This window comes from Rhea pennata, chromosome Z, assembly GCF_028389875.1.
Source record: "Rhea pennata isolate bPtePen1 chromosome Z, bPtePen1.pri, whole genome shotgun sequence".
Taxonomy (NCBI): domain Eukaryota; kingdom Metazoa; phylum Chordata; class Aves; order Rheiformes; family Rheidae; genus Rhea; species Rhea pennata.
In genome coordinates this window covers 10238372-10252312 of record NC_084702.1, presented here as the reverse complement: position 1 = coordinate 10252312, position 13941 = coordinate 10238372, and the positions used below count along the sequence as shown (strand labels likewise).

General features: G+C 40.2%; 1 protein-coding gene across 7 annotated transcripts in view; it reads left to right on the top strand.

The window, feature by feature from the left end:
* IDUA (alpha-L-iduronidase) overlaps positions 1-13941 on the top strand; it is a 64937-nt gene that overhangs the window by 31570 nt on the left and 19426 nt on the right. For 6 of the 7 annotated variants that reach the window (XR_009961274.1, XR_009961273.1, XR_009961275.1 and 3 more), the window contains exons 3-12: positions 4768-4850; positions 5489-5596; positions 6261-6356; positions 6919-7121; positions 7524-7703; positions 9346-9562; positions 10146-10361; positions 10774-10895; positions 12265-12390; positions 13170-13246. Coding sequence is in view for 4 of the 7 variants with exons in the window: in XM_062600455.1 (XP_062456439.1) it covers positions 4768-4850; positions 5489-5596; positions 6261-6356; positions 6919-7121; positions 7524-7703; positions 9346-9562; positions 10146-10361; positions 10774-10895; positions 12265-12390; positions 13170-13246 (1428 nt within the window). In the remaining 3 variants the exon portion in view is untranslated. The remainder of the gene's footprint in view (positions 1-4767; positions 4851-5488; positions 5597-6260; positions 6357-6918; positions 7122-7523; positions 7704-9345; positions 9563-10145; positions 10362-10773; positions 10896-12264; positions 12391-13169; positions 13247-13941) is intronic. The other variant, XM_062600458.1, reaches the window with a different exon arrangement.

Below are 13941 nucleotides of genomic sequence, written 5' to 3'. Positions count from 1 at the left end.
CCAGTTGTGGGCTCCTCAGTACAAGAGAGACATGGAGCTACTGGAAAGAGTCCAGCGTAGGGCTACGAAGATGATCAGGAGGCTGGAGCACCTGCCCCATGTGGAATGGCTGCGAGAGCTGGGCCTGTTCAGCCTGGGGAGGAGAGGACTGAGGGGGGATCTTATCAATGTGTACAAGTACCTGAAGGGAGGGTGTCAAGGGGATGGGGCTGAACTCTTTTCAGTAGTGCCATGCGAAAGGACAAGAGGCAATGGGCAAAAACTGAACCACAGGAAGTTCTACCTGAATGTGAGGGGGAATTTCTTCCCTGTGAGAGTGACAGACCCCTGGACCAGGTTGCCCAAAGAGGTTGTGGAGTCTCCTTCTCTGGAGATATTCAAAACTCACTTGGATGCAACCCTGTCTAACATGCTCTAGGTGACACAGCTTTAGCGTGGAGTCTGGACAAGATGATCTCCAGAGGTCCCTTCCAACCTTACCCTTTCTGTGATTGTGTGATTCTGATGTGTGTGGTAATTGCATCCAACAGCAAAGCAAAGAGGGGTAATACCAGCTGAGTGAGAATGAAAGGATAAGAAAGGCACTGTTCTCATATACATACATACATACGTGTGCATGTATGTGTGAATGTGTGTGTGTGTTTATTTGCTGGTGATATCAATAGTAGGCCAGATAAAACTTGCTTTAACAAAATTCCTCTAGTGATAGTCATGCCACATAGCACCTTTGGATTCCTAAAGAGGGACTGACCTACCCACATGGGATCAGCCTCAAGGTTTCCTATTCCCGGGAATATTGTTCAAATTATGACAAGAAAAGTTGATAAAGTTTGCTTGAAGCGTTATCAGAGATTCAATACTTGACTGAAGATTACTGGGAAAGGAACATTCCCTACCTATGTTTTCTTGCTTTCTTATTTATAGATAAGATACTTGGTCCAATGTCTGTGAGTGTATTTGCTTTCCTGAACTTACCATTATATCCCTGGACCGGATCAACTCAGGTCAGAAAAGAAGCAGCAAATGCAACCTGTTGAGCATGGTAGGAGCTATAACTACCATCTGGGAGCAGAATCCAGTTATGCTAAATCGAGCATATCTGGCTGTGATGTAGGGTGTTGACAACCAAAGCTAACTCACACCTTCCATCCCAAGGGACTTAGGTTAGTGAATGAGTTTAAACTGAAGGTGTCATAAAAATGTAATCCAGTCTGGTGATCTCACTGCATGTTGTCTCAGAGGCTACTCTCCTTCCCTATGGTGTTCACCACACAACTCTCTCCCCTCAGAAGATAGCATGTGCAAAATGTGTTTGGACCTGGGACTATGGCAGACTAAGGCTGGAAGGACACTTCACCAGCACACAGCTGTCCCTGGAGTATACCAGCTTTCAGGCCTGGGGCTTGCTAGGGCATTGTTACTCGAATGCCTGTAAGTATGGTTCAGCATATTTGCTTGTTATGACTAAAGAAGAAGAAGGCCTTATCTGGCAAGTCTTGCAGACTGAGGAACTTTTCAAAGGCAGGCACAGAAGGAGTTATCAGAACAGTAGTTGCTGCTCCATGTCAGAAAGACTCAACAGAAAACAATGAACAACCAGAGCTTAGCAAGCATTGAACTGAAATGACATGGACTCAGATTCTGCCTGCTCATGGCAGGCAGTGGCAGCCCGTGGCCACAATTTAAGAGCAAAGATACCAGAAATGAATCAGGCAAAAAAAAGAAGGTAAAAGACTATAAAAGTCTGTGAGCTTGCTACCAAGGACCTAGTCACAGGTAGATGATACTGCACAAACAGGTTGTAGGTCAGATGTACAAAGCTGTTTTGAACAACTTTGACTGTGTCAAGTCAGTTTGTCCTGGGTCACTGATTTACCATGTTACACAGCTGTAACAATTTTGATTTCATTATCAGTCCATTTGGTCATCAGTTTGGTCAAATGTTTAATATTACTCCTTAAGGCAGCCTGACAGCTGAGCCAAGTTTTCACCATGGAGAATATTTGGAAATAATAGCAGCCGATAATGTTATTGCTATGTCTCACACATGGCAGTCAGTTTCCAACACCTCATATCTAGTAGTCATATACAGGTCTTATAAAACGCAAAAACTAAGCATCAATTTTACACACGTAGAGTAGCATGAGTAAGAATAAGGTCAAGATGTTAAAGCAGACAGTCATATCATTCAAATAGTCAGCTTGTTAAGTCAGGAGCTTACTGCCTAATCCATTTGCAAGCAAGAAAAGGTTCTCATAAAATGGCAGATCAGCCAAAAGACGTAAGAAGTGCCTCTATTTTTGCATACATAACACAGCACCTAGAATCCCATTACTTCTGTCATGGTTAGCAATGGTGTTTTGTTTTAGGTGTTTTACTTAAAAGGACACTGGAAGAAAAATGGAGATACGCTGGAATCCTAAGTATACATGCATAGGATAGAGCTTTATTTAGTTATATTTTTACATAATACTGTATAGACCTTAAACTAGAGTCAGGAAGACACTTGTTGCTTTGCTATTATTTGAACAGCATTATTAAGTTTTTACAAGACAGTAAAGTTAATGATTCTTATGCTCACTGACTGTAAGTGCTTATGTAAGCAAATATTTCAATAGAACACAGGGTATAACTCAAAATAGAGTTAATGGATCTCAGGGAGCAGAACTACATTTTGCAGCAAAATATCTTTGAACTTTGGAATGGGACTGTCAAACTTTTTAAATCTCTAAGTGAGAAAAAAAAATTCCAAATAGCCATTCTTTAATTCAGGAGTAATTTGTAAAATGTTGTTATGGCCATGAAAGTAAATGAATATCTTTCTGCTATCTGCTTCTTTCACAGCTCCATAATTTGTTTTTGGCAGGAACAGTAAGCCAATCAGTGGATGCAGACACGACAATTTCTACTGTGGTGATAGAATGTATTTTAAAAGAGAAAAGACAACTTTAGATTTTTGGTGAAAGACCGTGGCCACATTGGGACTGTTGTATGCTTGGTTACATCACAGATGGAGTTAGTACGGTAGATACGGCTTAGCTTATTTTTGTTTTGCCTGTCCTGTTTTCCTCTGAGTTTGCTAGTTAGTAATGTGCATCAGTAGACAGCAGTCAGAGATGCTGACAGCAGTTTGTCCTCTTCAGATGGCATAGTTTTCTCTATTCTTTTTCACTAGGCAATTCTATCAACTCAGCTTATTTCTCTTCAGGATTATTATTAGAAATTCTTAACTGAAACACTCACCTGGCAAGAAAGCACAGAGGAAGAGCCTCTTCCTTCAGTCTAAAAGGGTTGGAGTCCTCCTCCCCTACTCAGAGCAGACAGAGAAACAAGTTGTGAATCTCAGTACAGAACCAGGCCATGATTTAAGAGATCCTCTGTTTGCTACTCTACTCCCACTCCTACCTAAGTGCCCAGTTTGTCTTACTAACACTGATAACAGTCCCTATACTTAACTGTCTCTCCCACTTCCATCACACGTAGGTCATTACATCTGCAGCTGATTTATACAGCTTTCCACAGAAGCAGAGCAGGCAAGACAGAAGTGGCAGAGCCCGGGCTGAACTGTACAAGAGTTATTAAATTCGGCACTGTGGCAAGGCTGGAGAGAGCAGCTTTGACATGCACTGGCAAGACCAGGAACCCTCCTAAATGACAAGGGCTGGGCCTGACCTCAAAGGTGCTTACAAAGCCTTTTGCTCAGGGCATACTGAGGACAGAAACTGGATACCAGGCTAAGGCTTATGCTAAATGGCAGTCGATTACACTACCAGAATATTGTCAATAAAAGTTTATTTTTAATTCCTATTTGGCACTTCATACTGATCAGACATCTCCCACCCTGTCAGCCTACAGGTTCAAAAGTTAAGGGAAAAACACATTGATCAACACATAACATTTTATATGTTTCATTTGGATAACAGCAAGAAAGTCTTTCAGGAATTTAAAATATTGCTTCAAGTGTAGCATACATAGATTGCAAATCCCAGTTTTTGGCCCCTGCACAGAAGAACTCTACTGTTCACCTGTTGGTGCGTTCCCAGAATTTTACTATGGTCTTGCAAAATTCACTGACATGAAGGAAATACTTCATGGAACTACTCTTAAGTTTTTAATCCCAAGAGTTCAAACCTGGCAGAAATGGTGCAGGCTTTAAATACAGATACAAATTGGAAATACAAGTTATTGCAGCCTGAGATCTAGAGAGCCACAGAAGAGATAGTCAGCAAATGCTAACACTGAAGTAAAAATTACAGTCAATTCAACATACGAATAAATTCAGTGCTTCCTGAGAAAGAGAGGTATTTCTCAGTTGGTACTAAACCTGTAAGTAGTACTGCTAAGAAAACTATATTGTGTTACAAACTAAAGATTATTAAGAAGGACTGCATATGAGCTAAGGTGGAGGCCAGCTGACCTAGCAGTAGCTTATCAAATGGAACCCAAAATAGCAAGATAGCAAATGAAAATATGGGTGAATTTCACTTCAAAAAAGTTAGTGATCTTCACACCCTGCTGAGAACTTCACTGTTCAGCTTCGTTATAATGCTTCTGTTCCTGTTTCTGGGAGAGGAATACAGCATGGGCTGGGCAAGAGAAGAAACCTGCACTGTGAACAAAGAAAGGAAATTTGTATCCAGTCTCAAGAATCCTACATGTAAATTTTGAGAGCCAAGAAATTGCAATCATCTGACCCATTATCTACAACCAAGTGCTGCCTTTGCTACAATATTTATGTTTGTATTTTCTATTACCTTTGTACTTCAGAGTGACAAATGGAAAACTTCACTACAATTTTACTGCCTTGGATAACCTTATGGATCACCTCTGGGAGAATAAACTAATTCCAGGTAGGGGCAGCTACCTGTCTCCACAGCTTGGTTTGTATCTGTTTGCCCATATTGTGCGATTATCAGCCAATTCTTAGTGAGCATTGCCAACGATAACTGATCAAAATTCAGGGTTTTTTTTTTTTTACTTGCATTTACCTTCTGTAAATGTAAATACTAACTCTGCAAAAAACACCGTTGGAACAATTAAGGCAACATCCTCCTATTGCTTTTATATCACTTTAAAAACTAGTCTGAGATACATGAATTGTGAAATGAGTTCTCCTGAAGAGGAGAAAACTGTGTACCGAGGAAGGGGCTAGAGAAGCGGATCTTTGAGGTGTAGCTTCCCTTTCTGCAAACATGCAAAATCTGAAGTTCCACTTCAACCTTGAAGTTATGATTTAAGTTTTACTTTGGATAATGTCATTGATAAGAACCAAGAGTAAGCAACCTCAGATCTGAAGTATGCCTGTGGAAAACATGTAGGAACAGGAAAGAAACCCTATTTAAGGGATGCTACGTCATTATCTGTTCCTCTTTATTGACCAGTTAGTGTTAGATAATAGAATAAACTCTGAGTTAATCAAAAGGAAATACCATTCACAAAAAAAAAAAAAAGAAAAGAAAAAGAAACTAATCTTTTGTATCTATTTTAGGATTTGAGTTGATGGGAAGTCCATCAGGGTATTTTATAGATTTTGAAGATAAAGACCAGGTGGTAAGGTGGAGGAACTTGATTAGACTGCTGGCCAGGAGATATATAGGTAAGTTCCCCTCAAAAATAAAAAACAAAAATGAACTACCTGACAGTTTAGGGTATTATAATCCCAACTTCTGACTATCTCCTAAAGTTCTTTGGATTGCAATCAATAACAAAACACTGGATTTCAGAACAGAAGACTCATGTCAGAACAACCAGCTGGTGGAGCAGTAGCCCCCTTTCTGGTGACCCAAGAGCAGCACCCTGAACAAGTAATGTGTTCTGGACACCACACTTGGCCTGCTTCTGAGGACTGAGTTCCAGCTTCTTCATGTGGTTGTGGCCATAAGCTGCTGGTTCGCCCTAGGGCATGGTAAATTGAATCCTGCTCTCATGACAGATTCAACTATCTCCCAACCACAGAGAAGCCTGAACCTGAGTATCCCACAAGTTAGATGAGTGCTCTGACCACAAGTCTATAATCCACATCATCCTAATCTCTAATTTTTTGGGTAGATCCTTTCATCTTTTTCAAATATTGCTGTATTTGATCCAAAATGAAAAATCATTTCAAAATTAACAAAATCATATTTCCCTGATTATTAAAAATAAACAGTATTTACACCCCATTGTAGCTCTGGCTGCTAAACCTCACATGGAATACAAGACTGATAGAAATTGTTTGTGCATAAACTGAAGCTCATTACTAAATGAAGCCTCTTATATAGATAGATACGGATTGGAACATGTTTCTAAATGGAATTTTGAAACTTGGAATGAACCAGATCACCATGACTTTGATAACGTGTCTATGACAGTGAAAGGTAAGTCTGTTTTGTAGCACTTACTACTCTAATAATATGAGAGCTGGGGTGAAACAGGGAGGGAGTAAAGATACTAGCAAAGAAATGAGATAGATAAGAAATGTTAAGGTGTATTTAGTATGCTTTACTCAGGTCATGCTACTGACTGTAATAGGCACATTTTCCCTGCTTGGGGAGATTAGTATAAATACGGGGATAGCAGAAAAGGGAAAACAGAACAGAAGTTATGTTAATAAGACCTTGTTCATTATTTGGATATAAAATTGTGTTATGGCGTAGGAGGGCAATGGTGGAGTTGGAGGAAAACTGTTTATTGGTTGATGCATCCTTTAGGAACCTATTCTCACAAGGTCTTTGGAGGAACAACCTGAATGAAGCTGAGATTTTGACATTTCGTGTCATCAGTGCATGGAAAAGAGTAGTTCCAGCTTCTGAGGTTCATTGAGTATGTTTCCTAACAATGAATGCATAATAGAAAGAATTATAACATCTCCCCTTAGTTTTATATCAAGATTCTGTTTTGAGTAATCATCTTTGATACATGCATCTGCTTGCACTTCAGGATTTCTCAACTATTATGATGCTTGCTCAGAAGGATTAAGAGCAGCCAGTCCTCTGCTGAAATTTGGCGGGCCAGGAGACTCCTTCCACCCCTTCCCCAAGTCACCCATATGCTGGAGTCTTCTATATCACTGCTACAATGGAACCAACTTCTTCACAGGAGAGACTGGCATAAGGCTGGACTACATCTCTCTACATAAAAAAGTCAGTCCAAGAATTCAGTTTGAAGGAAGTTATTTCGTAATCAGTTCAGTGTCAAATTTGACTTTATTCTAATTTCTGAAGGTGACTGTCAGATGAGTGTCTTGCTTGTAGCAGGAAGAATAGCTACCTATTCTAAAGAATGTTTGAAAATGTTCAATTGAAAATTTTCAACTCGAAGCAAATTTGCTTGTGCCTTATTCCCAGGTGGAAACAACTCCTCTATTTCTTTTGCATTTTATCTTCTAGAATGAGCTCTTCCAAACAGCACACACCATAGTGGATTAGGTAAATTCTGTCTCATCCTCTGTTCTTCAGAAATACCAAGGACATGTTTTCAGAGAATACTGTACATTTGCCACTATTTTCTCACTTTCACTAAGCAGATATAAAATATTGTTGCAGGGCAGTGGGAATTCTCTCTACATATTGCAACAAGAAGTGGAAGCAGTTGAGCAAATTCAGAAGTTGTTTCCAAATTTTGCTTCTGTTCCCATATACAATGATGAAGCAGATCCAATGGTTGGATGGTCAATTCCACAGTTGTGGCGAGCTGATGTGACCTATGCAGCTATGGTGGTAAAGGTAACTCAGTTCACTGACAGTCTTGTCACCGTATGGTCTCCTGAAGCACTAGTGCAGTTGCAAAAGTAGACTTACAGTCAGTTTTTAAATGGCTAGTCAGAAAAATAGAGTCAGAAAGAACCTATACAAACTACTGTTTTCCCTGAATACTCTGTTCTCAGTAGCTTTATTTAGTTTGCCTTAATTTTTCTCACCTTCCCTTTAAAAAACCCCGAGAACTAGCCTTCCACGTGTTGCAGAATGTATGAGAAATTGTGTACAGTCTTCTAGTTAGATCCAACTGATAAGACTATACACACAATCTTCCCACCATACATACTCCTATTACCTCGTTTCTGTTGGACATTAGATCCTCTCACCTCACTAAGAGACATAGGAAATAATTAGTCTACTGAGCTGTCAGCACAGGGTTATTCTTTGGCTTTGAATAACGACTCTGTACCTGATCTTGTTATTACTGCCAATGGTCTTACTACTGTCAGTGATCTTAATCAGAAAAGCAGAAGGAAAGGAGAATGCACAGCATTGCCACCCTTACAGGAATTGTAGCCTGGCCTCAGAGCAAGCTAAGTGTTTGTGCCCACATAGGGGCAGCCCCACTGCATTCCTGTTGGCTTGTGATCCACTATACAGCATCTTGAGTCCAATCTCTCCTATAGAAAGCACGAATGCCCAACCTTGGAAGCATCACCCAGAAACAGGATACAACTCCAGTGGCTCCAGTAGAGACAGAGGCTCCCAGCTCCTATAGCCTTCATAGAGAAGGAGGCTCCTCCTAAGCAGCAAGTCGCTGACTACATTGCGGGTGGTTTGCTGAGAACAAATAGCAGTGAGTAGATAGTGTATAATGAGGTGGTGATATGAAGGGAGAAAAAAAACGACATCCAATAGAAAATTAACATTTGGGTAGGTAACAAGTGGAGCCCTGTGTTGTCAAGTACACGTACTTCAGGACCATAATTGTGAGATCTCTTCTGCTGTCAGATTTCTGATGATCTGTTTCACTCTGATACTTAGGCACAGTTTGGAAAGCAGAGAGCTTAGGAGTGCTAAAATTTTGCCAGCAAACAGCACTGTTGTCACTGAAATATTGAGAAAAAGCTAGTTCCACATTAGCACCAAGTGGGTAAAATTACTTGTTGAGGAACAGAATTCTCTCTAACGAACAGAATCCAAGACCAGCTGCCAGAGGGAAGATAATGTAATGAGTACAAAGTAACTGCAGAACTGGAGAGCCACTCAAATTTAAGTTATTATGATTACCTAGTAAATCCAGATTACTAACCTTATATTCAAGCCAGAGGAATATTACTTGTAGGGCAGTAGCTAAGGAAATATATTAATAATTTATAATTATTAGTTATAAATTATAATTTATAACTAGTCATGAAATAGTCATTTCAGAGGCTTTTGGGGGGCTAAATTGTGTGTGGATTTAAAAATTTTCAGTGACTTATTTACAAACCATCATTAAATAATTAGTTTCTGTAAAAGCTATGAGAAACAGTGTTCTTTCTTCAGACTTTTCTAAATGACAGTATGACAGCTTTTTTCAATATGATACAAAGTTTTGAAAAGAAGACATCATGCATTTGTTGACTTTCCTCCAGTGTAGAGTTCCGTCTTTTCTATGATTTTGCAGGTAATCATCCAGCATCAAAACCTGCTCATTTCCAAACTTAACAACACCATCAATTATACTTTACTGAGTAATGACAATGCCTTCCTGAGCTACTACCCCCATTACTTCACACAGCGGACTCTTACAGCACGGTTTCAGATGAACAATACGAAGCCAGCACATGTCCAGATGGTGCGGAAACCAGTACTGACTGTCATGGGCTTGCTGGCACTGCTAGGTATGGTAACCACTGATTAAAAAGCACATCAATAATCTCACCTATCTGCAAGCTTCATGTCTGAGAGATATTATTTCATCTGTATCACCCAATAAAAGCTAAATTTCCCCTACCCTCTGTTTACTTGGTGTGAATGTTAAGGAAATGAACTTTCCATTTCCTCTGAGAAATTAATAGCTCAGGAGATCTTCCTGACAGTCTGTCATCCCCTTAATTAACCCTACTACCTTGTTCATACTCCCTCTATGCCAACCATTCATTTTTTGTGGATTGTTACTTGCTGCAGTTGTCTTTAAGGCTGCAGATGTCTTAAGAGACCCTCATACCTGGAAGACCTATCCAGCGTATTAAAGCCTTATTTCACTGTTGCATGCTTAGAATCTGCTTAATGAACAGTTAAGCAAAAGAATTGCAGTAGTATGTGGGTGCTCTGCAGCTGTAAAAACCACCACCAAGCCTGACTGATGCTATCCCTGGTAAAATAATCTAAAGCACAGTTCAGCCTACAACTCACCCCTTGTTTTTTGCTCTTTCCTATATCAAAAATGCAGTGGTGCTTACAGAGTTATTGGGTTTCTTAAAGGAGAAAAACAGATTTTTGCGGAAGTAAACAGCAGTGAAGGCGAAAGCACAGAGAACAGCGCAATTGGTGTCCTGGCATCTCTGCACATGCCAGCTGAGCTGCAGCCCTCTGACAGTTGGCAAGCTACTCTACTAATATATTTAAGTGAAGATAACAGGACTTCACCCAACATCAGTACTGTCATTGTGAATGCCACCCACTTCCCCAAACTTGAAGGTAAGAAAGCACCATGTAGGCAGCTCATATCATTGATCCTTAGGAGATACCATGCTGAAGCATTTCTACAGATCTGCATTTCATGGCAAGAGTGGGACTTGCATTTGCTAACTATAACTCTCAGTCCTTTGAGCTCCCCTGAGATGATTACACAGTTGTCAAAGAGATATATGCAACACCTATGAATATATAAGGTAGTTTCTATTCTGGATATGGAAGTAATATGAGCTGAAAAATATGAGTTACAGACATTTTTAAGAGTGCTAGCCCTGGGCTTGTGACTAGAAGCCAGGTTCTGAAGTCCTGAAATCATTTTTGAGAAGGTAGACTTCAACATTTTCTGCTAAATTTATTCTAGTTAGTCTTTAGATCTAAGTGAAGGGTTTACTCTCTTTTGTTTGTGTTCCCAAAGAGCTGGTCTATGTGACATACTGTCTGGACAACAACCAAACCAATCCCTACCTGATATGGAAAAAACTAGGAAGCCCTGACTTTCCTTCCCCAGAACAGTTCCAGAAAATAAGGGATGCTGAGGTATGACCATGTGTTTCATTGAGATATTGTAATGGGTAAACTACCTGTGAATTGGTAGCTACAGCTAAGCAGATAAGATATCAGGTATTCAGGATTTACTTAATCTACAATCATGCACATTTTAGATATATGTGTGAAAATGGACTTGCAGCCACTCAGAGAAATGAAGCTTACAGTCAACTGGTACCTTTACATTTGTGTTATATAAATGTAGAGCATCAGCTTCTTCACTATTTGCTACCCTTGGCAAAGTGACTGGCCTACCCTCAGCTAAGGAGGCAGAGTTGCTCTGGAGCAAGGTCTACTTATGCTGTGAAATTTCCAAGAGCTTTGACACTGTTTCTGCTCATCACCCCTAACAAGACACCTGACCCTGTGTGAGTTAAGGCCCGGTCAGATTGACTCAGCAGAGAGTGAAAAGAAACTCCTTCTATAACGGAGCACTAATAGCTCCTCAAGATAGAAACTACTTAGAGCAAGTTCAGGGTCTTGGCTTCTCTTCCTGGCCTCTTTCAGGGTCTCTTAGGGAGGCTTGCTGTTTTGCCTCATCCTTACCAATTCTGAGTATACATGAGCAGGGACAGAACAGTAAGTTCTCAGATTTCTGCTCTTACTGAGAAAACTTATGACCAGACTGCTTCCTAACAGGATATATGTGCAGCCTGTCACTTCTGCTCCTTCTCCCATAGTTTCCCTATGCATTGAGGCCCACAGGTTAAAGTAAAGGAGACCACATTTACCCCTTCTGGGCCCACAGATCATAATTGCCTTCTGACTTGGGTGTGTAGTACTATATTTTCTCTTCCCAGTTACCTTAACCGACTATTTGCAAAGGCCTGTGGGATCCTATAGGATCTTACTTCTACGATGCAGCAGCAAGTTTTTAGAACCTCTTAGCCATCTTGTGATACCTTATTTTCTTAGACCAGCTGAGTATCTGTTCTTGTAATTAGGAATAACATTCACTGTATGTTGTAAATCCACAGCGAAGATATAGGAGAGGGGTTTGTAAAAAACACTAGTTGAAAACTATGCCTGGGAGGCTACTAGAAGTGGTAGTCTGATTATTTAAAAACATGATTCCCCTATGGCAATCCCACATAGTATCTGTGGTCTACCCAATCTGTAGGATAGAAAAACTGCATGTTCCCTGAAAGGCTGGAAGACAGGCTAGATAGATAGAAAACAGTCTCCCTGACTAGAGTATGTTTGTAATTTTTAGCCACTTATCAGCATGTGTTTACAGCAGTAATAGAAATTTACAACCCAAAGTAAATATGTAGTTACTTTACGTTGATCTAGCAGTTAGGCATTAATAGCTGTAATGATAGTGAAAGATTATTCATAAGGCTTCTGTTTGGCTCCACAGGATCCAGTGGCAACAGGTCCATTTCCATTTCCTGAAGGCGGCATCCTGACCCTGAAACAGGATTTCCCGGTTCCTTCAGTCTTTCTTATCCACATCTGTGCAAGACCTCATTCTGTTCCTGATCAAGTATGTACTGTGTTTTACCATGAGAGATACCAAATTAGAAATTGCATCCACAGTACTTCTTTAAATCTTACTAAGAAGTAGACTAGCATTTGGGCCTACAATCTGTTAAAGTACAATGACTTAGTAACTAAACAGTCTTCTCTCCTTAGAAAAGAAGGCACTCCAAGGCATAATTCAAGATAAAACATTTCACAGAAAGTGGTTGGAATTATCACTGAAATAAATCTAAGCTTACCAATAACAGTAAAATAATAATAACGTAGTTATGAAAATGCAGTATCTTTCTTTTCCCCTAAATCATGTCACAGAATCAGAATCATAGAATCAGTAAGGTTGGAAGGGACCTCTGGAGATCATCTAGTCCAACCCCCCTGCTCAAGCAGAGTCACCCAGAGCATGTTAGACAGGTTTGCATCCCGGCAGGCTTTGAATGTCATGTACTATCAGGCTTCACAACAATTCTCATTGGAAATTTGTAGCTAAAATCATGACTGTCATGGATTAGACATCTGATCTATATTTATTGTTTAATCTTGGCTGAGAAGTGGGTTCATAATGGCACCCAGAGCCCTGAAGTTCCTCAGCAAGTGATCAGGTGGTTGAGAGTACTGGACACCTTGAAGACTTGGGCTACAAAGCCACAGGGCTAGGAATCTTGTTTTTTTCCCCTCCTCTCAAAGGAATGAATCAAAAAAAAAAGTTAAAGGCAGGATGAGCGTAGAACATCTGACCTGGCTGGTTTGTACAGCTTTCTTACAGGGGCAATTGTCTTTGGGCAGGTGACTGGTGTTCGTTTGATCCCGCTCACCAAGGGGCAGATTATTGTGTTCTGGGACGATGGCTGTGTGAATTCAAGGTAAGAATGTTTCAAAGTAAAATGGATATAACCAATTCACCAGCACATGATTCTCTATGTTGCCATCAGTTCTATAAAGTGAAATGATCATTAATTAATAATTACTAATTCCCTGAGAGATGCTACACTGCTTTTGTTTGGCAAGGTGAACTGTAGGATCCACATGCAATACCCGTGGAGAACAATCCTAACTAATTTGCTGTCTGAACAAGAGAATCAGCCAGTGGCTGATAAGCACCCAATGGCATTTGGAGGGCCTTGTTTCCTGCAGAGCAGACAGGAAAATCCACAATAAAAGTGTAGGCCAATCTTCTGTGGAGTTGTGGGCTGGAAGAGAAAACTACCAATTCCTTGTTTCCACAATCTATACTAGACTAGAAACCTTCTATGGACAGTGAGTGGCTGTCCATTATACATCCAGACTGCACTCCAGAAAGCACTGGCTTCATTCTTTTTTCAAGCCAAACTCCCTTAAGTCTGGTCAGCTTTGATAACCCTTGATATGAGAATAAAATATGTTTATCAGTTTCAAATGTGCCATATACACAGCATTAGCAAGTCAGTCTGGGTGCTCTTCTGTGGGCTATTGGAGCTGTGGAATCTGCTCATACTGATAATATATACTAACCCATAATTAGCAGGAGCAAGACAACACCAACTCGTATTTGGTGGAAATGAGTCTTCTAAAAATTTCC